This window comes from Carcharodon carcharias, chromosome 9, assembly GCF_017639515.1.
Source record: "Carcharodon carcharias isolate sCarCar2 chromosome 9, sCarCar2.pri, whole genome shotgun sequence".
In the NCBI taxonomy this organism is placed as follows: domain Eukaryota; kingdom Metazoa; phylum Chordata; class Chondrichthyes; order Lamniformes; family Lamnidae; genus Carcharodon; species Carcharodon carcharias.
The window spans coordinates 38,341,196-38,365,074 of record NC_054475.1 but is presented as its reverse complement, the minus strand read 5'-3'; the positions used below and the strand labels follow the sequence as shown (position 1 = coordinate 38,365,074).

The 23,879-nt window shown below is 40.3% G+C and overlaps 1 protein-coding gene across 1 annotated transcript in view; it reads right to left on the bottom strand.

The window, feature by feature from the left end:
• Positions 1–23,655, bottom strand: part of LOC121282401 (immunoglobulin-like and fibronectin type III domain-containing protein 1) — a 62,287-nt gene extending 38,632 nt beyond the window's left edge. The window contains exons 1-10 of the mRNA XM_041196120.1: positions 23,652–23,655; positions 22,461–22,583; positions 17,319–17,458; positions 10,918–11,017; positions 9,604–9,645; positions 9,225–9,270; positions 6,071–6,251; positions 2,819–2,932; positions 2,071–2,239; positions 1,706–1,975 (exon numbers count right to left, since the gene is read on the bottom strand). Of these exons, the coding sequence (XP_041052054.1) occupies positions 1,706–1,975; positions 2,071–2,239; positions 2,819–2,932; positions 6,071–6,251; positions 9,225–9,270; positions 9,604–9,645; positions 10,918–11,017; positions 17,319–17,458; positions 22,461–22,583; positions 23,652–23,655 (1,189 nt within the window). The remainder of the gene's footprint in view (positions 1–1,705; positions 1,976–2,070; positions 2,240–2,818; positions 2,933–6,070; positions 6,252–9,224; positions 9,271–9,603; positions 9,646–10,917; positions 11,018–17,318; positions 17,459–22,460; positions 22,584–23,651) is intronic.
• Between the last annotated feature and the right edge of the window lie 224 nt (positions 23,656–23,879).

The following is a 23,879-nucleotide window of genomic DNA, read 5'->3' as shown; positions in this document are numbered from 1 at the left end:
GTGAGTGGTTCTGCAATGGTAATGCCATTGAATGTCATGGGGAGATGATTAGATTCTCTCATGTTGGAGGTGGTCTGGTACTTGAGTGGCGTGAATGTTATTTGCCACTTATCAACCCAAGCCTGAATGTTGTCCAGATCTTGCTGCATATGGACACAGACCGCTTCAATGTCGGAGGGGTTTCAAATGGTGCTGAACATTGTACAATCATCAGTGAACATTCACACTTCTGACCTCATGACAGAGGAAAAGTCATTGATGAAGCAGCTGAAGATGGTTCAGTCTAGGACACTAACACCTGCAGTAATGTCCTGGGGCTGAAATGATTGGTCTCCAGCAATCACAGCCATCTTCCTTTCTGACAGGTATGACTGCCACCAGTGAAGCATTTTTCTCCTGATTCCCATTAACCACAATTTTGCTAGGGCTCCATGATGCCACACTTGGTCACTGCCTTGATGTTGAGGACAGTCACTCTTACCTTGCCTCTTAAATTGAGCTCTTTTGTCCATATTTGGACCAGGGCTGTAATGAGTTTAGAAGTCGAAGAGACTTGGCAGAATCTGAACTGAGCATCAGTGAGCAGGTTATTGCTGAGTAAATGTCGCTTGATAGCAATGTCAACAATACCTTGCATCATATTGCTGATGATCGAGAGTACATCGGGGTGGCAATTGGCCGAATTAGATTTGTCCTGCTTTTTTGGACAGGACATACCTGGGCAATTTTTCACATCGTTGGGTAGATGCCATTGTTGTAGCTGTACTGGAACAGCTTGGTTAGGGCCGAGGCTAGTTCTGGGCACAAGTCTTCATTACTACTTCCAGGACATTGTTAGGGCTCATAGCCTTTGCTGTATATAGTGGCTTCAGCCATTTCTTGATATCACGTGGAGTGAATTGAATTGGATGAAGACTGGCATCTGTGATGCTAGGGTCCTCAGGAGTGGGCCAAGATGGATCACCAACTCAGCACTTCTGATCTTATTGAAATGTGTAACATTCTTTGAGGGATAGACAGGGTTAATGCTGAAAGCCTGCTTTCATCTGGCTGGAAAGCCTAGAACTAGCAATCACAGTCTAAGGTGTCCACCATTTACGGCTGAGATGAGGAGACATTTTTCACTCTGTTGTGAATCTTTGGAGCTCTCTACTCCAGGGTCGGTGAATGCTCAGATGGTGTGCATGTTTAAGGCTAAGATCAACAGATTTTTGGACTCTAAGGGAGTCAAACAAAAAGGATGGGAAAGTGGAGTTGAGGTAGAATATTAGCCACTATCTGGTTCAATGGTGAAGCAGATTCAAGGGGCTATATGACTTATCCCTGCTCCTATTTCTATGTTCTTGATTTCTTAAAGGAGTGGATATGTTCACCATTCCATTTTGACTTCATCTTTCCCACCCCCACCACCACTCAGTTTGGCTTTTGATTGGCAAAGAGAGTTAAAATCAGCCTGCCTGAAATGAGATCCCTGGTCAGATAACATCGCTCCTTTTCAGATTTTTTTTAAGTTTCGCTGGTCATTTGGCTAGCAGAATTTATTGATTTTTTTTGCTTTTCAAATTTTCTTCAAAATCTCATGCCCTGTTTACTTTTAATTGTTTCTGAAGAAAAAGTTGTATTTATGGTACTTCTTAACAAAGATTTAAAGAAGTCAGATTTTGGAATGCATGTATAGTACAAACTTATAAAACACAAAACTTACTTTCCACAGTAAGGTATGCACTAGAGGTTCTAGATCCTACTGAAATTGTGTAGATTCCTTTGTCCACAGGATGTGCATCCTTTATAATTAGGCGGTGAGTCAAACCATCTGCTGAGGAATTAATTCCATATTTATTGCTGTTTTCCAGTGGCATCTTTTTGTATGACCATTCTACTGGGAGAGGTAATGAAATGGTGCTCACAAAGATGGCATCTTTGCTCTCCTTGCATCTGACATCTTGTAATCGCCGTTTAAACTCCACAGGGATAACTGCAATAAAAAAAACAAGTAGCATAATTAATAATTGTAATGAAAGTGTTTAAGCAGAATATAATGGCTGTGTCATAGGAAATAATGGCACTTACGACTGATGTCCACTTCTGTTGCAAAAATCTCTGCATCCTCAACACTTACTTTGTACAGTCCAATATCTTCAAGCTGGAGATTTTTAATACAGAAGGTATATCTTTTGCCTACATGTTTGAGATAATGCTTTTGGCCCGGATCCAGCGAATGCTCGATCAGTTCTCCATCCTTTAATGAACATTATAAACAGCTTATTGCTGAATCAGTGTGTTTGTAGAAAACAAGGTTATTTACTTTTTCGGCTCTAAATTTGCTTTGACTACTTTGATCACATAATTGTGCTGTTTATTCTAATCCTACAAAAGTAAAACCACTGTCAACTGTTGTATCATCCAGCTCATTGCATTTCTAATTCTAACACTGTTTTATAGAAGTCAGAAAGGGGCAGAAACTAAAGAATAAGAAGTGGCAGGCCCTAATACAGCAGAAGTGAACAAGTATAACTTCATCTAGTACACTGTAACATATGTAAGCAAACACATTACTCTTAGTAATTGGAAGGGGACAGAAGGATTGAAGGTAAGGAAGATAGCCTGAAATGAAAGCACCAGATATATCACTACTGTCAGAAAAGGAATATTTTAGCCAACTTATCAAAGCAACTGTATTGCATAACAAGGTAATATCTAATCAATTAACTTCAAGATGCAAAATAGTCACGTTTGTATATAATATATAAACACGGATTAAATGTTCTAGTCTAACCCTGATGCACATTATATTCATTAAGGGAAAACTAATAATCACCTTATATAGATAAATTCTTAGCTCTGGAGTTTTGAGTTCCATGTCAAATCCAAAGGTCGCTGATCCATCTGGTTTTGTAGCAACTTGTTTCAGGTTACAAATTTCTTTCACGTACTAGGAATAGGGTAAAAGAGATAAGCAAAAAAGTTAGAGGATACATTGATTAATAATATATCTGCTAAAGTTTTTAAATTAAAGTCTTATCATTGACTCAAAATGCTGGAAAATGTTTTTATTTTCAATAATTGCATATTCTTCTGAATTGCCCAATTATAGGCAATTGAATAATTTACATTTTCTGTATAATCTAATGTTATATGTCCAGTTCAGAGTAAACCAAAATAAAGTCGTTGGTAAGTCCTAATATGGCGGAACATTGTGAATATGAGTCAGAGAAATCATGATCAAATTGTATAGCGCTCTGGTCAGACTCCATCTTGTATACTCTGTCCAGTTCTGATTGCTAAGAATAAGGGGGACATTCAAGCCCCAATTTAGTGTAGAGAAGCGCCACAAGGCTGATCCCCAGTGTTAGCTGCCTGATGTAAAAAGACTAGAGGAAGCTGGACTCTTCAGCCTGGAAAAGAGATACTGAGTGATGATCCTGAATGCAAAATTGTAAACGGTGTGGAAAAGGTAAATCAAGAAATCATGTGAGATAGGTCTTTGGTCAGAACTTCAAACTAATAAAAGGTAACATTTTTCTTGATATTGGGAAGTGTGTCTTCATAAGAAGACTAATCAGTGTACAAAATAACTCTGAAATACAGTAAGGGAAGGGCAAACCCTGGCACCATTTAAGAACCAACTGGATGCTGCAATAGAGGAATAAAGTGTTATTTTAGATAAATGAGCCAAAATGAGCCAAGCGACCTTCCTTACCACAATCTCTTATGATAGTTCTCTGGTGATGTTATGAGTTTGGGTGCTAACACTCTCACAATACAATTTCTGGATTAAGATTGATAGTAACAGAAAGAAAATAGCAATGGATGGTGTTTCCATTGTTGAATGCATCTCAGTTCATAGACAAATAGAGTCATTAATTAAATAGATACTATAAAATTTTGGATGCTAGAACAATCACAAGATGCCAGAACCAAGAAAATTTAATGTATAGTCGTAAGATTCCAGCTTCTGGTCCCATTCCAGGAATTGAGCACAAAAATCAAGGTTGAAACTCCAGTGCAAAATTGAGGGAGTGCTGCAATGTCAGAGGTGCCATCTTTCAGATGACACATTAAGCCAAGGCTCTGTGTGCCCACTCAGATGGGCATAAAAAAAATCCATGTCCCATTTCAAAGAAGAGCAGTGGAGCTAGCCTCGGTTTATCTCTCAGTTAACATCACAAAAACAGATAATTTGGTCTTTAACTCATTGCTGATTGGAAGAGTTTGCTGTGTGTAATTTGGCTGCCCTGTTTACATATTACATCAGTGAATATACTTTGAAAGTGTTTCATTAGGTGCAAAGCAATTTGGGATGCCCAGTGATCAAGAAAGGCATTACATAAATACATATTTCTTTTTCCTTTTTTATATTTTCTGGTTGCCATCTTTGGTGATGGCAGAGCAAATTAGATGCAGATATGCCTGAAAGTGATGTAGCCTGAATTTTTCAATAACTATTGCCATGGGTCATAATGGCATAACTAGTATCCTGGAAAACAGGTTGTCCAGTGGCTCTTTCTTAGCTGCAGGTGACAGAACAGTAAATTTCCAATGCTCTAACTTGGTGCAGATGCTTATTCATCTGGAGTGGGTATTAGAAAATCCCAAAATCCCAATTAAGTGCTGTGCAAACACAATTTCACAGTATGTGCACTAGCTCTGCTAAGATATGTGCAAGTGAAAAATCTACTCCATTTGGTTCAGAGGGAAATGCAGGGAGAAAAATTGTGGAAACACAGTGAGGCTGAATTTTCCCAAACATATAGGTATATCTATATGTAGATAATTCACAATGCATGTATAGTACAGCCAGAAGTTGCCTGCTTGAAAATGCTAAACTATTCTGTGATGTTATCTGCTTATGTATGGAGATCAGTGGGTAAAAATCAATTGTTCTTTTTTGATTGAAAAAATAGAGAACATTGTCAGGTAAAACAAATTTTCATTGTGGTGCCACTATTATGAAATTACAATTTCTGTAATAATTGTCATGGGACAACATTAATCTTTAAAATGGTTTAAGTTATTATTATGATCCCCGTAGAGACTGATAACTTTAAAAAAATAAATTTGAACTTCCAGTGAATGGCTGAAAGGATCACATGACTAGACTTCAAGCTTTAAGACTTCTACTATAACACACAAACTAAAAGCAACATGACTAAATGCTATTTCAGGAGGCAACTCCTGCTCTAAACAACAGATAGAATCCCCCATTTAACATTTGAAATGACCAAAAATCCCCTCCCATAGTTATACTTTACTTTGTCCCTTAAGTAGACGCTCTATTTTGGCGGACCTGATCCAAAGTGATTCTTAGCTCCTCTTCCTTTGCCAATCAGATGATTTCTAATCCCCAAACTGACTTTTGGGTTACCTTGGAGATCCCTCCCTCTAGCCAAAGCTAGGTGAATTTTCCAGCTTTGTTTAAACCACCATGACCTTGGTTTCTTCAATGTGAGCATGAGCTCCCAGCCATATTTTCCATAGTGAACAATAGAGACTTGCTGTCTCTATCTCTCTGCTCTGTCTTTCTCGTATTCTTGGATGCTGACCCTTTGAGGTTCACTGATACTTTAGGAAAGTTTGCAGCCTGATGCTGCAATGGCTTCCTATGGACCCTTTCCCTCTCAAAGCCCATTTCCATGGCAATGTTAATCACTTAGGCCTTGTATCCAGGTAGAAATGCTAATTAGCCAACCAGTAGACCTCCAAACACCCTCTTGGAATTAAATGGACAGATTGGAACAGTTTATAAAAACCTGAAATTCTTAACACCTCCCTGGGTCTTGGAGACTAACAGCATATCCGCTGTCAGCATAGCCACTCTGATTATTGTTTACAGATGTGAATAACGTGAATCTTTTTCCCAGTAAAACAACTTGGGCCCCACTTTAGCCTTTGACCTCCTTCATTCCTCCATTTTATCTTAGTCTGACTATGCAACAATATCATAAACCTCATATTTGTTACATTACTGTAACATATTTTGTTTAACGCCAAGTGCAAGTTTGTATCGGGGTACGATCTATATTAAACTAATTTGTAGAACTGGCCACTAGCTGTGACAAAGATACAATACCTTTGCTTGCTTTTCCTTTCTTTCCTTTTTCATCTGATCCAGCCTTCTCAACATGCCTCGAAAATCAGTGAGACCATACTCCATGCAAATCCTTTCATAGTCTTTCTTGTCAGCTTGCATTAGAAGTTCCCAGACCTTTTCATCTGGAATCTTTTGTTCTCTCTTTTCAGGTAACGGAGCTCTGCATGATATGCCAATGTAAGATGGAATGGTTTAATGACTTCATTTTAATTATATATATATATATATAACTGCAAAGCACACAACTTGCTAATATTTAGTGCATTGAATAAATCAGCAAATAACAGTTTGAGTTTTCTGCCCATGTCCTTCAGTTTGTAAAGATCTGGGCCTTGATTTTCCTTTGAAAAATTGTCTATTGTTTGATCGATTTTGGGATGGAGAAAAGGATCTTGCCCTCAATTGAAAATGATCTAGAAGGTCATGCCTCAGGAGACTGCATCTCCCCTCAGTGTTATTCAGGAGCTCAGCTTGCAGCAGGGTTAAGACCACCAGCTCAGGTTAACAAGTAGCATTATCTGTATCAGTAAAAGCAGCCACTGCATCATTCTTTTTTGCCACTGGCTTTCCCCAGGCAGCCTTGAGTGATTTTAGCCACATTAGTTAGGCAGCAGTTGACCATTGTAGAAGGAGCTCACAAGTGTTCTATTCAGATGGGCTTAGAGATGATTGCCTTCTCAATGGAGCCTGAAAATTAAAGAGAATGAGGAAGCCAATATTCTGGACTTGGTGAGAGAGGAGACAGAGCAAGGTATATAAGCCATACTGCACCTTTGTGTCCTTGTCACAAGCTCATGTGTCCATGACATATTTGTCAATTTCTCCTTAGCTGTCACCTATCCCTGACCTTCTGTCTCATTCCATTTGCTCCACTCTCTCTTAAACATTATCAAATCCATCACATTTCTACTTCTCTTTAGCTCTGAAGAAAAGTCATATGGACTCGAAATGTTAACTCTGTTTCTCGCTCCAAAGATGCTGCCAGATCTGCAGAGTTTTTCCAGCATTTTCTGTTTTTATTCCAGAGGTGCTCTGTATTCATTCATAGGTACTTGCGCATCTGTAGCTGCAGGCCAAGGTAGACAAGCTGCATTTTTGATTAGAATTAGTGCTCCTATTCCCAAAGGAAGCTGGGAAAGCAAAGCAAAAATAATAAAACATGCAAATACCTGATTAACTGTTATGATGAATTCTTCAATGGAAACAACAAATTACAATATATCGTGCATTCATTGACACTGCATGTAATAAGTCATGTCAACGTAGTCTGCTTAGCCATACTCGCCAAGATTATAGCAACTACACCTGCAGGCATTTCTACTTCTCCCTGGTTGAGCATATGGGTCACAAAGAATCAGGTACAGAGCTATGTGATCTATTGCTAAGAAACATGCAGCATATGGCTGGCATAGTCAGTGACATGCTAAAATGCTGACCTATTGTACCATGGACTGAGCAAAGGGCTCTTCATTCACTTCCCTCATTACAGTAGTAAATACATGTTAAAAAGAGAGTAATTCATTGGCTGTAAAGCACTTTAGGATGTCCTGAGGTCATGAAAGGCTCTATATAAATGCTTTCTTCTTCAATTTGAATGTACACAATATAACACAAGATAACAATTTGATTCAGCTCCACAGAAAAAAAAACTAAGCAGTTTATAATGATAATATATAAAATATTTAATGGAGATGCTGGAAATTTGAAATAAAAACTAAAAATGCTGGAATTACTCAGCAGGTCAGGCAGCATCCATGGAGAGAAGCAGTCAGTGTTTCATGCTGATCACCTTTCATCAGAACTGGAAAAAGTTAGATATGTAATAAATTTTAAGCCAGTGGAAGGGGAGGGGGCAGGAAGAACAAACAGCAGTGTCTTAATAGGGTGGACAGCAGGGGAGGTTACATGGGAAAAGGTTTAATGGTACAAAAGCCAAAGAGGGTGCTAATGGATATAGTAAAGAAACAAAAGATATGTTCAGATGAGGTGTGAATGGCTACATAGCTGTCTGAATGCGGCATGAAGGGATAAAGTAAGAAATTAGACAAGATCAGCCAGCTAAAACAAAACACATGGAACAAGACAGAGGCAGAAGTTATGATCTGAAATTGTCAAACTCAATGTTGAGTCCAGAAGACTGTGGAGTGCCGAGTCGAAAGGTAAGGGCTATTCCTCAAGCTTGCATTGAGTTTCATTGGAATAGTGTAGCAGGCCAAGGACAGAGAGGTCAGAGGGGGATCCAGGTGGAGAATTAAAATGACAAGCGACAGAATGCTCAGGGTCATGCTTGTGGACTAAATGGAAGTGTTCCACAAAGTGGTCGCCCAGTCTGCATTTGGTCCCTCCAATTTAGAGGAGACCACATTGTGAGCATTGAATACAACAGAGTAAATTGAAAGAGGTGTAAGTAAATCACTCTTTCACTTGGAAGGAGTGTTTGGACCTTGGATGGAAAAAAGAGAGGATTTAAAAGGACAGGCGTTGCATTTCCTGCACATGCATGGAAAGTTGTCTTAGGAAAGGTAGGGGATGTTAGGGGTGACTGAGGAGTGGGGCAGGGTATTATGTAGGGAACGGTCCCTTTGGAATAATTATTGTGTTAACTGTAAAGGTAAATAATCTCAGAATCCGTTCACAGCGTCTATTATTTTTCCAGTACATAGTGGGAACTTTGTTCAATTTTGGCTGTTTTCCTCTCAGTTGTTCTCAGAGCAATTTCGAGTTGCTTGCATCATGTAACGTATATACAGAGGCTTGTCTGCACGCTCAGGTGAATGTAAAAGATCCCATTACACTATTTTGAAGAAAAATGGGGAGGTTACCCCCAGTGTTTTGGCCAATAATTATCCCTCAATCAACATCACAAATAATCAACGTTACAGATTACCTGCTCATTATCACATTGTTTGTGGGAGTTTGCTGTGTGCAAATTAGCTGCCATGTTTTCCACATTGCAACAGTGACAACACTTCAAAACTATTTAATCGGCTGTAAAGTGCTTTTGGGGCATTCACAGGTCATAAAAAGTGCTATATAAATGCAAGCCTGTCTTTTTTTTTTATTTTAACCATTTGTGTTTCAGATTCTAATATTATTTTCATTGACTAGTAAATTATATTCTTAAAATGCTTACCGCTTTTTCAACACCTTCCGAAAATCTACAGGGTCTGTAGTTATTTCTGCAGAGAATAGAACACAATGGCCATAAAGTGTTTAATAGTAGGGCTTTAAATTATTAGATATTATCTAACTATATGTCCATCTACACAGGGCTAATTTTTCCAGCTTTGCTTATTCTAAATTTATTACCTGTGTATTACTTTGTTTGCCTAGTAAGAAAATATAGTCCTGCCCCCACATTACTCTAACACTGTAAACAGTGATATTCCAGAAACAGCCATTTCTCTTCCCTTCAAAGCCAAAATGCACTATTGACGGACACACACCAAAATTCCTTCCTTTGTGAAATGTAATTGAGAATTTCTCCTATTTTATTAAATATACTTGCTCACCTTCTACTTCTCCAGGCCTTTTAAGTTTCTTCTTGTAGCCAACTAATTAAGAAAACATCAGACCAAAAAAAGAGAAGAGAAATACATTAGTTGAAATTCAGAAATTCATAAAGTGGGAGGTCTAACTGTGGAGAATTACGAAGATACTTTACTGGGAAGTTTCTTTCCTTTGTTGTGCTAAAATAGTAACATTTATTGGAATATCATTCAGTTGAAATATTAAGGTTATCAGATGAAAAGAGCATTTGCTTTCATGAAAATTTTATTTTCGGGGCAAGGCGGCAACTCAGTCTCTACTTATTTAGGCTCAGGTGGACAAAATCGTCTTAACTATCTCTAGTGCCACCAATGCTTACATTGCCTAATACTTTAATTTATGTATGTTTTATTGCTTCAAACAAGTTAAGGGCCTTATTGTGCTTTCTACGAAAACAAATTAGGAGTTTTGGTCTGGGATGCGGTTTTATCATACTTAGCAAACAAATACCATATTGAATTTTAATTGTATTTACATTAAGTTTTAAATTATGTATTATCAAGATATAAGAAGGACTGAAACTCTTTCCTAGTGAAGTGTAACTAAAGTACAAATTAATCATATACTAGGTTTCATCCCTCAGCTGGTATAAATGGCTAAAATCAGCCTGGGAGATTCAAGCAATTACTGCAATATTTTAAATTTCAGGAATGCACCTGTAAAGTTGTGACTAGGAAGCAGGATTGAAACTGAATTGCAAAACAGATCATTGTTGTAGGTTCTGATGAGGGTAGCCATGAGAAACTTTCATTTTGTCTTTCATGAGTTATTGAATTAACTCCATAATTGGAAATATTTAACTTATCTATTGCCAGCTCTGATATACTCATAGTCCTTGATAATGGCTTCCTTAATATTTTGTTTATATCCATTCTTGGGATGTCAGCATTGCTGGTAAAGCTGGCATCTATTGATCATCCCTAGTTACACCTCAATGGCTTGAAAGGCCACCTCAGAGGGCAGTTAAGAGTCAATCAAATTGGTGTGGGACTGGAGCCACAAAGAGGCCAGATCAAGTAAGGAAAACATGTTTTTTTTTGCCTGAAGGGCATTAATAAACCAGCTAGGTTCACCAGTTGGATTATATTTTCCATTGTATACCATCTTTCCCTCATTTAGTAATTTTTCATGCTACAAAATTCCTATTGATTGCCACAAGACAGTAAATATATTGAACAGGACAGAGCTTAAAACACTGAAGGGTACTTATGCATATTTTAAGTATTCCATTGAGGTGATAACATGTAAACATTAGGGATATTGTACTAGATTCTTACCTTCTATAATATTAAGATTTACTACACATTTGGCCTCTCCATATTCATTAGAAACAATGCACCTATAGGAACCAGCATCATCTATCGTCAGTTGTTTTATCTGAAATAACAATACACGTAAATTAATACATTTCGATCACAAAAACGAAAACATATTCCATGCACCATATTCCCTATCCAAATGGACTCAGTGTAAAGTTAGAATAGTGGTCTTCAACCCATAGGTTATAAGTCATGAGACAATGGTAGGGAGAATAGTGCAAATGGCAAAACATCTTTAAAAGCTGCATATTATTTTTCATATGTAAGTTATAAATCAGTAGCTCTTGTAGTGATGTGAGGTACAAGAGGAGAGTGCAAGAGAAGGACCCTGGGACAGGCAGTCAGTAGCACCTAGAGGAGAGTGCGAGAGGAGGACACCGAGCCAGGCAGTAAGCAGCACCTAGAGGAGAGTGTGCGAGGAGGACTCTGGGACAGACAGTCAGCAGCACATGAACAGTGTGAAGAGCACAGAAAGTGCAAAATTATTGAACTGCATTCAAGAGAAATTTTAGCCGGCATGTAACAAGCCCAACGAGAGGGGGTGCAATTCTAGACTTAGTCTTAGGAACTGGGCAAGTGGATGAAGTAGCAATGGGGGAACATTTTGGAGAAAGTGACCATAATATAGTTAGATTTAGCATCATTATGGTAAAGCATAAAGATGAGAAAGTGTAGGGGGGGGGGGGGTGGTGGGAGACAAATTTTACAAAGCTGAGAGGTGAGCCGGTGAGGGTAGACTGGATACAGCTATTAGAAGGAAAAACTGTCAGATCAGTGCGAGGCATTCAAAGGCAAGATTTTATGGGCACAGTGTCTACATGTTCCTACATGGAAAAAGGGTTGTACTGCCAAATCTGAATGAAAATTGCTTTGGTCCCAGAGGTGCGTAGGCTGCTCTCTCATTAGAGAGAGATGGCTGGTGGTGAGTTTAACCTGAGGGTCAGCACACCTCAGGGGAGGGCTGAAGTTGAGAAGGTTCATGTATGACCTCAGCCACTATGGAATTGAACCCACACTGTCTTTGTCACTCTGCATCACAGACTAGCTGTCCAGTCAACTGAGCTAACCGACCCCCAATCTGGTTATCCAGAAGCATACAGAACAAGATAAAGCCGAAAAAGAAAGCTTAATACTGAGTGTAGAAAGTGCAGGGGTGAAGTAAAAATGAAAATTAGGAAAGCAAAGAGTGGATACTATAAAATATTGGGAGGTAACATCAAAAAAAATCCTAAGCTGTTTTACCAGTACATTAAGAGCAAGAGAATAACTAAGGAAAAGTAGGGCCTATCAGAGATGTACATGGTAACTTGTGGGTTGATGCAGAAGATGTGGGCAGGGTTCTCAATGAGTACTTTGTCTTCACTAAGTAGAGAGATAATGCAGACATTCTTGTTAAAGAGGAGAATTGTGAAATGTTGGGTCCTATAAGCAAAGTGACAGAGGAAGTACTGGAGGGACTGGCATCCTTGAAGGTGAATAAATCACCAGGACCAGATGGATTGCATCCCAGACTGTTGAAGGAAATTGTGATCATTTTCTAACCTTCACTAGATAGAGGCGAGGTCCCAGAGAATTGGAGGTCTGCAAACATTGTACCGTTATTTAAAAAGGGTGCGAGGGATAGGTCAGAAAATTATAGGCCGGTCAGTCTGACTTTGGTGGTGGGAAAATTATTGGAAACAATTCTGAGAGCCAGGATAAACTCACTCAGGCATGGATTGATGAAGGGTGGTCAGCATGGTTTTGTTAGGGGAAGATCGTGCCTTACTAACTTAATAGATTTTTTTAAGGAAGTAACAAAGAATTTTTTAAGGAAGTAACAAGGAAGATTGATCAGGGTAGTGTAGTGGATGTTGTCTACATGGATTTCAATAAGATATTTGACAAGGTCCCAGATGACAGACTGGTCAGGAAAGTGAGATCTCATGGGATACAGGGGAAATTGGTAGGTTGGATCCAAAATTGGCTCAGTAACATGAAACAAAGGGGTTGATGGATGTTTTTGCGAATGGAAAATGGTTTCCAGTGGTGTTCCACAGGGCTAAGTATTGGGGCCCTTGCTGTTTGTTATAAATATTAATGATTTAGGCTTAATTGTGGGAGGCTTGATTGGGAAATTTGCTGATGACACAAAAATTGGCCATGTAGTTGATAGTGAGAGGAGAGCTATCGACTCCAGAATGATATCAATGGTTTGTTTTAGTGGGTGGAGAAATGGCAAATGGAATTCAATCCAGAAAAGTGTGAGGTAATGCATTTGTGGAGGGCATACAAAGCAAGGGAATACTCAATAAAGTTATTGAGAGGTGTAGAAGAAGTGAGAGACTTTGGAGTGCATGTCCACAGGTCTTTGAAGGTGGCATGATAGGTCAAGAAAGCTTATGGAGTGCTTTCCTTTATTGGGTGAGGTATTGGATACAAAAGCAGGGATGTAATGATGGAACTGTATAAAATGCTGATTAGGCCACAGCTGGAATTTTGTATACAGTTCTGGTCACAACATTACAGGAAGGACATAATTGCTCTGGAGACAGCATAGAGGAGATTTATAAGAATGTTGTCAGGGCTTGCAAATTGCATCTGCGAGGAAAGATTGAATAGGCCAGGGTTGTTTCCTTAGAAGAGAGGAAGCTAAGGGGTGACTAATTGAGGTGTACAAAATTATGAGGGGCCTAGATAGGGTAGCCAGGAAAGACTTGTTTCCCGTAGCTGAGGAGTCAATTACTAGGAGGCATGGATTTAAGGTGATTGGTAGAAGGATTAGAGGAGACATGAGAAAAACCATTTTCACCCAGAAGGTGTTGAGTGTCTGGAATTCACTGGCTAAATTGGTGGTTTAGGCTGAAACACTCAACTCATTTAAAAGGTACCTGGATCTGCATCCAATGAGCTGTAACCTGCAAGGCTACAGACCAGGTGCTGGAAAGTGGGATTAAATGAGTTTTTTTTTTCAGTTCTGTTGAAGGGTCATTTGGACTTGAAACATTAACTGTGTTCCTCTCCGCAGATGCTGCCAGACTTGCTGAGTTTTTCCAGTTATTTTTGTTTTTGTTCTTTTTTCTCTTTTTTGGCTGGCGCAGATACGATGGGCTGAATAGTCTTTTTCTGCACTGTAACTTTTCTATGGTTCCATGTACCTTTAAGGGACAATATCTTAAACTGCTGCCAAGCAATAACACCTTGACAGGATGTGGCTATATATTAATGTATATATCTATATATATATATATTAATCCCAAGATTTGTATTTAATCTACAAGCAGCAGCAATAGGAGTCAGATGTACTATACTTAGCCTCCTAGTTAACTCTATTTGCATATTGTCTTATCTTCAAATAAAGAGCTCACATTGTTTCACTAATCCTTGCCATGTGATTGGTATGTTTATGTCAAAGAGAAGAATGTAACAGTTGTTGCCACTAGATGGTAAAGACCATTTGCTTCTTAATGAAAATGTAACATTTTTGACAATATACTGCATTATTGACCATTTATGTGTATGATAACAAATGAGATGCCACTAAGTTCAAGATTGCAATTATATACTTTGACACAAACATTGCTTATTGCTCATGTTATACAAATTACATTCAATGCAGAATTTAATGATTTTGAATCAAGAATTGGCTTGATCTATTGACAATCTCTAGTCACAATTGAATGAGAGCATTTTTTAAATATTGAAGTCTGCAATTGATGCTCAGTCCTTTATTTTATTTTGTCTCACCATTGCCTGCTCATGGTCAATACTGGGTGGGTTGGCAAGGAAGGTTGAAAGAGCAAAGGCTGGTGGGTGGGGAGGGCATGGATTGCCATAAATTGGCACTATGTTCAACAGACGGGTAATGAAATTGCAAGCAGCCACAGCAAGCAGATTTTTTTTAAACTAAAGGGCTTGGGGATTTAAATGACCTGACAGCTTGACTGAACTTATACATTCTTATGCACAGTCATGTCTACTCTTAACAATCCCAAAGGGGCACCCGACCTCTCCCAAAGGGCACTTTTCTTTTCCCAAAGAGATACCTGCACCTCTCCAAAAATATACCTTATCTCTCCAAATGCCTAAAGCCCCATGAGTCATGTTTTGGATATCCCAGTTATGAAAATTGCAGCTGCACTCTTACATGTGCAGCTGCCTCTGTAAACCACCAATGTGCAAACTACAACCCACCCCCGCTCCCCTATCCTTCCTCCCACATCAGTGAAAATGGTGAGTGCCTGTTTTGGGGTTGGGACTTCTCGAATCGGGCCTCCAGCACCATTTTGGCTGAGGCACAGAGCCCTTCCAGCTTTGTGAAAATTGGGCCTCTATTGCAATAGGCTGACTGTCACTTAATCAAATGATTCACTGGGGAGGAAGTTCTGTTCTCGGGAGCTGCCAATGCAAGGACTGCAGCCAGGAAGAAGAAGAAGGCCCAATGGATCCCCAAGCCAAGGGAGTCCAGGTTCTTGGGCCCATTGATTTTTTTTTTTTTTGAAGTAGGCTGCTCACTGCCGCCCGACTGCTCACGCCAACCATTTTATGGCTAGGGCAACATACTATGAGGTCAATTGGTTTGGTAACAAGCCCAATTGACCCTTGATTATACATTTAAAAATGGTGGATGGGCTGCTGTTTTTGGCACCTGCCCATCTCCTATTATTCTGGTGATGGGCTCAGGGATGGGCTATTTTACATGCCCCTCTCCACATCATAGACACATCTGCGGGGACAAGAGAAATGCCGCCCTTTGTTTCTGATATCGAAACACAGGAGTTAATTATACACAAGAAAGCTAATGCCTTGCTTCCAACACCATTGAGTTATAAATCAGTCTTTCAGAATTCAGAAAATGGCAGGTTAATATAGCGGATTGCATGAATTTGCTTTTTCATTTACATTTCTGCTTGTTGTAACTGGAGCTGCTGACCAGTTAGTAAATGGCTGTTGAAAATGAACATATGAGCTTTAATTAGCCAAGTTTCTGATGGCGAGATTAATTAGCTATGAAGTCCAATCTTAACCAGTATAAAACTGTAATTAACATTTCTACATACTTCCATTAAAATAAATAAAGCAACTGGGGAGACTAATGTCCAATTTCGTATATTGTCATAACGAAAGGAGCAAAATAAACCCCTGGAAACGATCCTGTTAACCAGAACCAAAAAATAAGTTAATTTAAGGTTGAACTACTTTTAACCTAAGCAGTTGCAACCACATGTGCTTCCATCTTTATTTTCTGACATTTTTTTATCTTGATAGTTGATGGTTTCCTTCCTTGGACCCAAAATACAGACTGAGATTGAATGAACTTCATAATCCAATGAGATGTGCTTGTGAATTAGAATTAATTTCCATTGTTGACTGTTTTACTGGTTGGGACTCACAGCAGCTACACCTGCAGCTATAATGGAAATCCAAGCTGGATGCCCAATGTGAGGGAATACTGTTGGTCATCAGCATGTTAGGCTGACTGCAGTGATTGTAGGTAAAACCTTTCCTACTGCCTTTAGGGGTCACCTGATTGTACCGTCGAATCAGCTTTAAGTGCGGGTAATCTCAGTGGTAAACTCAGTCGTGGACCTAGTTCAAGCATTCAGCTTCTACAAGAGCTCTGTAATAAAGTTATCTGTTTTAAGTAAGAAAACCTGTCCGTTACACCAAGGGCAGAAATTTCCCCCCATCGTTGGGGGGGTTGTGTGGGGGCGGGTCGAGGTGGGCACAAACCCAATCGGTGCCCCTGACTCGGGCTGCGCTGCCATTTTACATGGGCGCGTAACGCCCACCCAGCGTGAAGCTCGCCCGGAAGTGCTGAGCGCCTCCTGTGCCTCAGGGAGATTTGTTTAAGTTTTAAACATCCAAATAAAGAAATTAAAAACTTTTAAAACATGTCCCCTCATTTGACAGTGTCACATGAGCTGGGACATGTTAGTGAACTTTTTAAAAAAGTTTTATTGAATTTTTAAACACTTCATGAAACCTCATCCCGCCGGTGGATGAGGTTTTATGAAAATTGCCTTTGCTTTTCGCCTACCCACCAGGCTGCTCGGGCAGCTCAGTTAATTATTTCAGTTAGTTTTTAACAGGCCTTAATAGGCCTTTGGCAATTCTGCGGGTGTGCAGCCGAGTCAACTGCGGCCCACCAAACTGAAAATCTAAATGACATGCGGTGACGTCTGGACACCCGCCCGAAGTCACCATGCATCATTTTATGCGCGGCGACCCGAAAATTCTACCCTAAGTTATTATGCTAACTGAAATATTTACTCTGTTTTCTGTCGAAGTACACTTCAGGAAAGGTCACACTGAAAAAAAATAGTATATCTTATTAAACCACAATATTGAACATGGCAAGTTGGTAGTACTGTTCATACCTGCAAAATATGTTCATATGTAAGCTTGTCGTAGTAGATCTTATATTTGTCACTGTTACTGAGATCTTCAGCTTTAAAGCTCCAGACGACAGTAGGCTCAGGATTTCCTTGCACCACAGCTTTAAAATTGGCATTTTTACCTTTTAAAGGAATATTAACACAAAAATGAAACCATTTCCAAACCAGGAAAAGATTTAAATGTCATTACAGTTTGTAAATAATGAATTCATCAGCCTCTTAGTGCCAGGGAATATAGTTGTATATTACACAGAAAAACAAGTGGACTTGGTAGTTTACAGTTGGCTTTGCCTTCTTTTGTTCCCCCTTCTGAAAGACAGGAGAACTAATGAAGTGGGACATGTTTTCTTTTATTGTTTCATGGGATGTGGGTGTCTTTGGCTCAGCCAACATTTGTTGCTCATCTCTAATTACCCTTGAGAAGGTCAGAGTGTCTGTGAGATCATGGTATTCAGTACATGGCAGAAGAGGTCCCATTGTTATGGTACCTGGTTACACTATTGTTTAGCTAGACATTGAGGAGTAAAGGTACTCGTTACTTTGTTTTTTTTAATTCATTTACGGGATGTGGGTATTGCTGGCTAGGCCTGTATTTATTGCCCATACCTAATTGCCATTGAGAAGGTGGTGGTGAGCTGTCTTCTTGAACTGCTGTGATCCATGTGTGCATCCGCAATGCTGTTAGGGAGGGACTTCCAGGATTTTGATCCAGAAAAAGTGAAGGAACTGTGATATATTTCCAAGTCTGGATGGTGAGTGGCCTGGAGGGGAACTTCCAGGTTGCGGTGTTCCCATGTATCTGCTGCCCTTGTACTTTTAAGATGGCAGCAGTTGTTGGTTTGGAAGGTGCTGTCTAAGGAGCCTAGGTGAGTTTCTGCAGTTCATCTTGTAGATGGTACAGAAGGCTGTGTATCGATGGTAGAGGGAGTGAATATTTGTGGATGGGGTGTCAATGAAGTGGGCTGTGTTGTCCTGGATGGTGTCAATATTCTTGAGCGTTTTTGGAGCTGTAGTCATCCAGGAAAGTGATGAGTATTCAATCACACTCCTGACTTCTGCCTTGTAGATGATGGACCGCCTTTGGGGAGTCAGGAGGTGGGTTATTCGTGCAAGGTTTTAAGCCTCAGACCCCTCTTGTAGCCACAGTATTTATATGGCTGTTCTAGCTTGATTTCTGATCAATGGTAACATCCAGGATGTTGATAGTGGGGGATTCAGTGATGGTAATGCCATTGAATGTTAAGGGGTGATGGTTAGATTGTCTCTCATTGGAGATGTTCATTGACTGGCACTTGTGTGACACGAATGTTACTTGCCACCAGTCAGCCCAAGCCTGGATATTGTCCAGGTCTTGTTGCATTTGGACATGGACTGCTTCAGTATCTGAGAAATCGCAAATAGTGCTGAACATTGTACAATCATCAGCAAACATCCCCAATTCTGATGGAAGGAAGGTAATTAATGAAGCAGCTGAAGATGGTTGGGCCTAGGACACGACGCTGAGGAACTCCTGCAGTGATGTCCTGGAACTGAGATGACTGACCTCCAAGAATCACAACCATCTTCCTTTGTGCCAGGTATGACTCCAACCAGCGGAGAGTTTTCCCCCTAATTCCCATTGACTCCAGTTTTACTAGGGCTCCTTGATGCCACACTCAGTTAAATGCTGCCTTGATGCCAAAGGCAGTCACACTCACCTCACCTTGGGAGTTCTGCTCTTTTGTCCATGTTTGAACCAAGGCTGTAATGAGGTCAGGAGTTGAATGGCCCTGGTGGAATCCAAACTGAGCATCAATGAGCAGGTTATTGCTAAACAAGTGTCTGAATATTGTCAGGCCCTTAGCCTTTGCAGTATCCAGTGCCTTCAACCGTTCCTTAATATCACGTGGAGTGAATCGAATTGGTTGAAGGCATGGTTGGGGACTTCCGGAGGAGGCTGAGATGGATCATCCACTTGGCACTTCTGGCTGAAGATTGTTGTGAATTCTTCAGCCTTTTCTTTAGCATTGATGTGCTGGGCTCCTCTATCATTGAGGATGGGGATATTTGTGGAACTCCTCCTTCAGTGAGTTGTTTTATTGTCCACCACTATTCATGACTGGATGTGGTTGGACTGCAGAGCTGATCCATTGGTTGTGGAATCGCTTAGCTCCATCTATCACTTGCTTCTTATGTTTTTTGACATTCAAATAGTCCTGTGTTGTAGCTTCAACAGGTTGATGTCTCATGTTTAGGTATGCTTGGTGCTACTCCTCGCATGCTCTTCTGCACTCTTCATTGAACCGTGGTTGATCCCCTGGCTTGATGGTAATGGTAGAACGGGGGATATGCCAGTTCATGTGGTTACAGATTGTGGTTGAGTACAATTCTGTTGCTGCTGATAGTCCACAGTGCCTTGTGAATGCTCAGTCTTGAGTTGCTAGATCTGTTCAAAATTCCCATTTATTACAGTGATAGTGCTATACAACGGGATGGAGGGTCTCCTCAATGTGAAGGTGGGACTTCATCTCCACAAGTACTGTGCAATGGTCACTCCTACTGATACTGTCATGGACAGATGCATCTGTGGCAAGCAGGTTGCTGATGATGGGATCAATTATGTTTGTTGGTTTCCTCACTACCTGCCGAAGATCCAGTCTAGCAGCTATATCCTTTAGGATTCTGCCAGCTCGACTTCTCATGGTACTTTAGAGCCATTCTTGCTGATGAACATTGAAGTCTGCACTCTTGCCACCTTCAGTGCTTCCTCCAAGCGGTGTTCAACATGGAGGAGCACAGATTCATCAGCTGAGGTTGGGTGGCGGGAGCAGGGGCGTGGTGCACTACATGGTAACCAGCAGGAGGTTTCCTTGCCCATGTTTGACCTGATGTCATGAAATTTCATGGAATCAGTTGATGTTGAGGACTCCCAAGGCAACTCCCTCCCATCTGTGTACCACTGTGTCGTGACCTCTGCTGATTCTGTCCTGACAGAAAATACCAAGGTCTGGTGACGCTGGTGTCTGGGACATGATCTGCAAGGCATGATTCCATGAGTATGACTAGTCTTTGAGATAGCTCTCCCAATTTGGCACAAGGTGCTAGTAAGGAGGACTTTGCATAGTCAACAGGCTGGGTTTGCCATTGTTGTTTCCCGTACCTAGGTCAATGCCGGGTGGGCTGCTATTTTCTTGCCTTTTTGTTGACTTATATGCCCAATCAGTTGTGTCAAACCACTAATAAGAGTCAACTACTGTGGATCTGGAGTCACAAGTAGTCCAGACCAGCCAAGGATGGCAGATTTCCCTTCCCTAAAGGGACCAGATGGGTTTTTAATGACAATGGGCAATGGTTTCATGTTTATAATTTCATGGTTATAATTCCAGATTTTTATTGAATTCAAAATCCACCATCTGATTCGAACCTGGGTCCCCAGAGTATTCCCCTGGGTCCCTGGATTACTAGTCCAGTGACAATACCACAACAGCAGCACATCCCCTCATGAGGTCAACTTATGGAAGTGTCTAGTGACAGACCTCCTGATTATTGGTTTGATGCTGCCATGGCGTTATAGAAATATAGGGCAAAACATTATCACAGGTGAGGAACTCTGAAAATCAGGATGCAAAGCAGGTTTGATGAGCAGCGGAAGATGAAAGGGAATTTTGTCAGAGTCGTCCAATTAATGACCAGCAGCTGTGGGAGCTGGCCATTAACAGCGAGCCCCTGAAACCATCTGAAAACCTCTGGAGCATACCATTTAATTGGCTCTTTAAACAGACTCAATTGCCTGATTGTTGCTAATTACAGTGGCCTCTATCCAGCGGCCCAGCCGCCTCCAAAAAACTTCAACAGCTGTGGCAGCTTGTTGAGTTCCTAGCCCATGCGCTTCCCCGTCAATTTGCCAGCTTATCTGCCTCCCAGCCAATTGCTCAAAGCGTGAGAGAGTCTTACAGCACTGAAGGGGACCATTTGACTCAGTGTGCATGTGTCAGCTCTTTGAAACAATTTAGTCCCATTCCTCCGCTCTTTCTACATAGTCCTGTAAATGTTTCTCGTTCAGGTATACGTTGAATTGTCTTTTGAAAGTTACTATTGGATCTGTTTGCACAACCTTGTAGACAATGCATTCCAGATCATAACAACTGTGTTTAAAAAAAAATCACCTCATCTCTCTGCTGGGTCTTTTGTCAATTAACTTAAATCTGTGTCCTCAAGTTACTAAACTTCCTGCCAGTTTCTCCTTAGTAACTTCATAAGTTTGAACACCTCATAAAAAGACCTCAATTAAATCCCCCCCTTAACTTGGTCTGTTTTAAGGAGAGCAATGCCAGCTTCTCTAAACTCTCTCTCCTCTGTCATACAATGTGCAGCCTCAAATGAAGCTGGGGTGAGATTATAGCCTCAGAAGTCCCAACCTACTTCTCCCTTAATGTCCCAATTGTCAGTGATTTTTCGTGGCCTGACCAACCTTACAGTTGGTGGTTGGGCCAATCAGCCAGCTGGGCTTTACATTTTTGATGAAACCTCATCCAAGGGCGAGATGAAATCTCCGTTAGGATTTAAAATAAAAAGAAATATCTGGGGACTTTTTTTTATGAGGTCTGCTTACAGGTGCTTGAGTGCGTTGCATGGATATTTTTTGCAGCATTTTTGGGCTTTATTTTCTTATTTGCAGGTCTGCAGCTCCATGAGGCAGCAGTCTGCATTCAGGAAGCTCTCTTGAAGTGCTCACCTATGCCCACGGTGACATTGGCGCCCGCCTTCTTCCTGCCCCCAGCGGCAGTGCTGAGTTTTTCTCTGGCTGCATTTCATGCTGGCTGGCCATTAATTGGCCAACCAGCATAAGATTGTGGTCAGGGGCCATTTGCAGGCAGAAGTACTTTTCGCGTCTGCTTCTGGGCCCGCTGATCGCGCGTGCTCAGCGAGCGTAAAATTCAGGCCCTGGGGTCAGGTCGAGCCCAGAAATTCAGATCTACAGTCTTAGTTTAGGAATTGTTATGACCTCCAAATCACATTGCATCACCACTAAACTGGGTGTGTGAATGTATTCTAAGGTAAGTAGAAATTTTGGGCACAATTTTCTGAAGATTATCTTTGAATATAAGCACAGTTGAGGTATAAGATTTCTTTTTAGTTCCTTACCCTCCTGCATGGTCAGCGGGATTGGTCTGCGTTCAATATCCGGTACGTGGCATCCTTGTGGGATATTTTCTGTGAACTCTGTTATTTTGACTCCAGGAGTTGATGATTTCATTGTTTTGACAGCTAGAATGTTTTAATAAAAACAAAAATAGTTTTGCTAAAGAGAAAGAATCTAACACCTTGCAGTTTTTGTCTCAGCACAAGATTTTGAGCAATGGTTTACAAATAATCAGGAACCACTTGCAAATACTGTTAAGAACTGGGAACAATGTTTTGATTTCCAAATGGTACTGCCTGTTATCCAAAGAGAAATGGTGTTAATTGGAGACAACATTTTTCATTAGTATATAGCAACAGCGGAATCCTTTGTTGGTCAGTGTCTGGAGAGCACAAGGGACACTGACATACAAATGCTGGAGTTAGTTCAGGGAAGAGCCATGATTCTGACCCCACAGAGGACTCACTGATGAGAAAAGATGGTTGAAACTTGAATTTTTCAACCTTGAAAGAAGGCAATTTAATGGTGGGGACTTTATAATGTTCAGAAAATAGTAAATGATGTGGAAAAATAGAAAGATAAAACATGTTCAACTTAAACCACGAGAACACAGCTTCAATTAGATAAAAAGGATATTTAGGAATAATACCAAAAGGTCTACACACAGGTAATGATAACTGTAGGGGATACACTTCCAGGTAGGGTAATTTAGACAAAAACCATGGAATTATTTAAGGAACAATTGGATGCCATGGGGGATAATAAGAATATTACTGGAAGCATCAACTTAGATGGTTTTTGTTATTTGCATTTGCCTTACAATCTATTGAATTGGAATTTACTTAAAATCATGTGTTTCAAAGGTCCTGTTTTCCCTCTTAGTAGTGTCTGAAAGAAAGTCTGATGATAAAGACAGTGATACTCACAGTGTGCTGATGCAAAGTAGTTTCAAATGAAAAATGCCTGCAAAGTGGCATTGTAACTAAGTAATCAGCTAAGACATTTGACTTCAGATAGCCATAATATAAGAAATTAGAGATTAGCTCCAGTATGTAGTCCCACTGCTTGAAGCTGACAGGAGCCCAGTGTAACCCCAGCCAGTTGCAAAATTCCCAAAGTGGACATTTTACTTCCTGGAAACTTAAGCGTATTTTTCAATCTGTTCAGCATTAGGAGAAAGCAGATATTCTTACCCATGGTCTCATTAGACATTACCTGGTTTGGTGCTATTTAATGATGGCATCATTTTCCTGTCCATGTTTTGCTTCTTCCTCTTCAGTTATGGTTATAATGTCAAAGCTGTTAATTGAAAGAACATGGTACAGGTTAATATTGTACTTATAGTCTTATGTAACCTTGAAGTGTTATCCAATGAAATTAATGTGAAACACTCTGTTTGTGTGGAAGATATAATTGCTTTT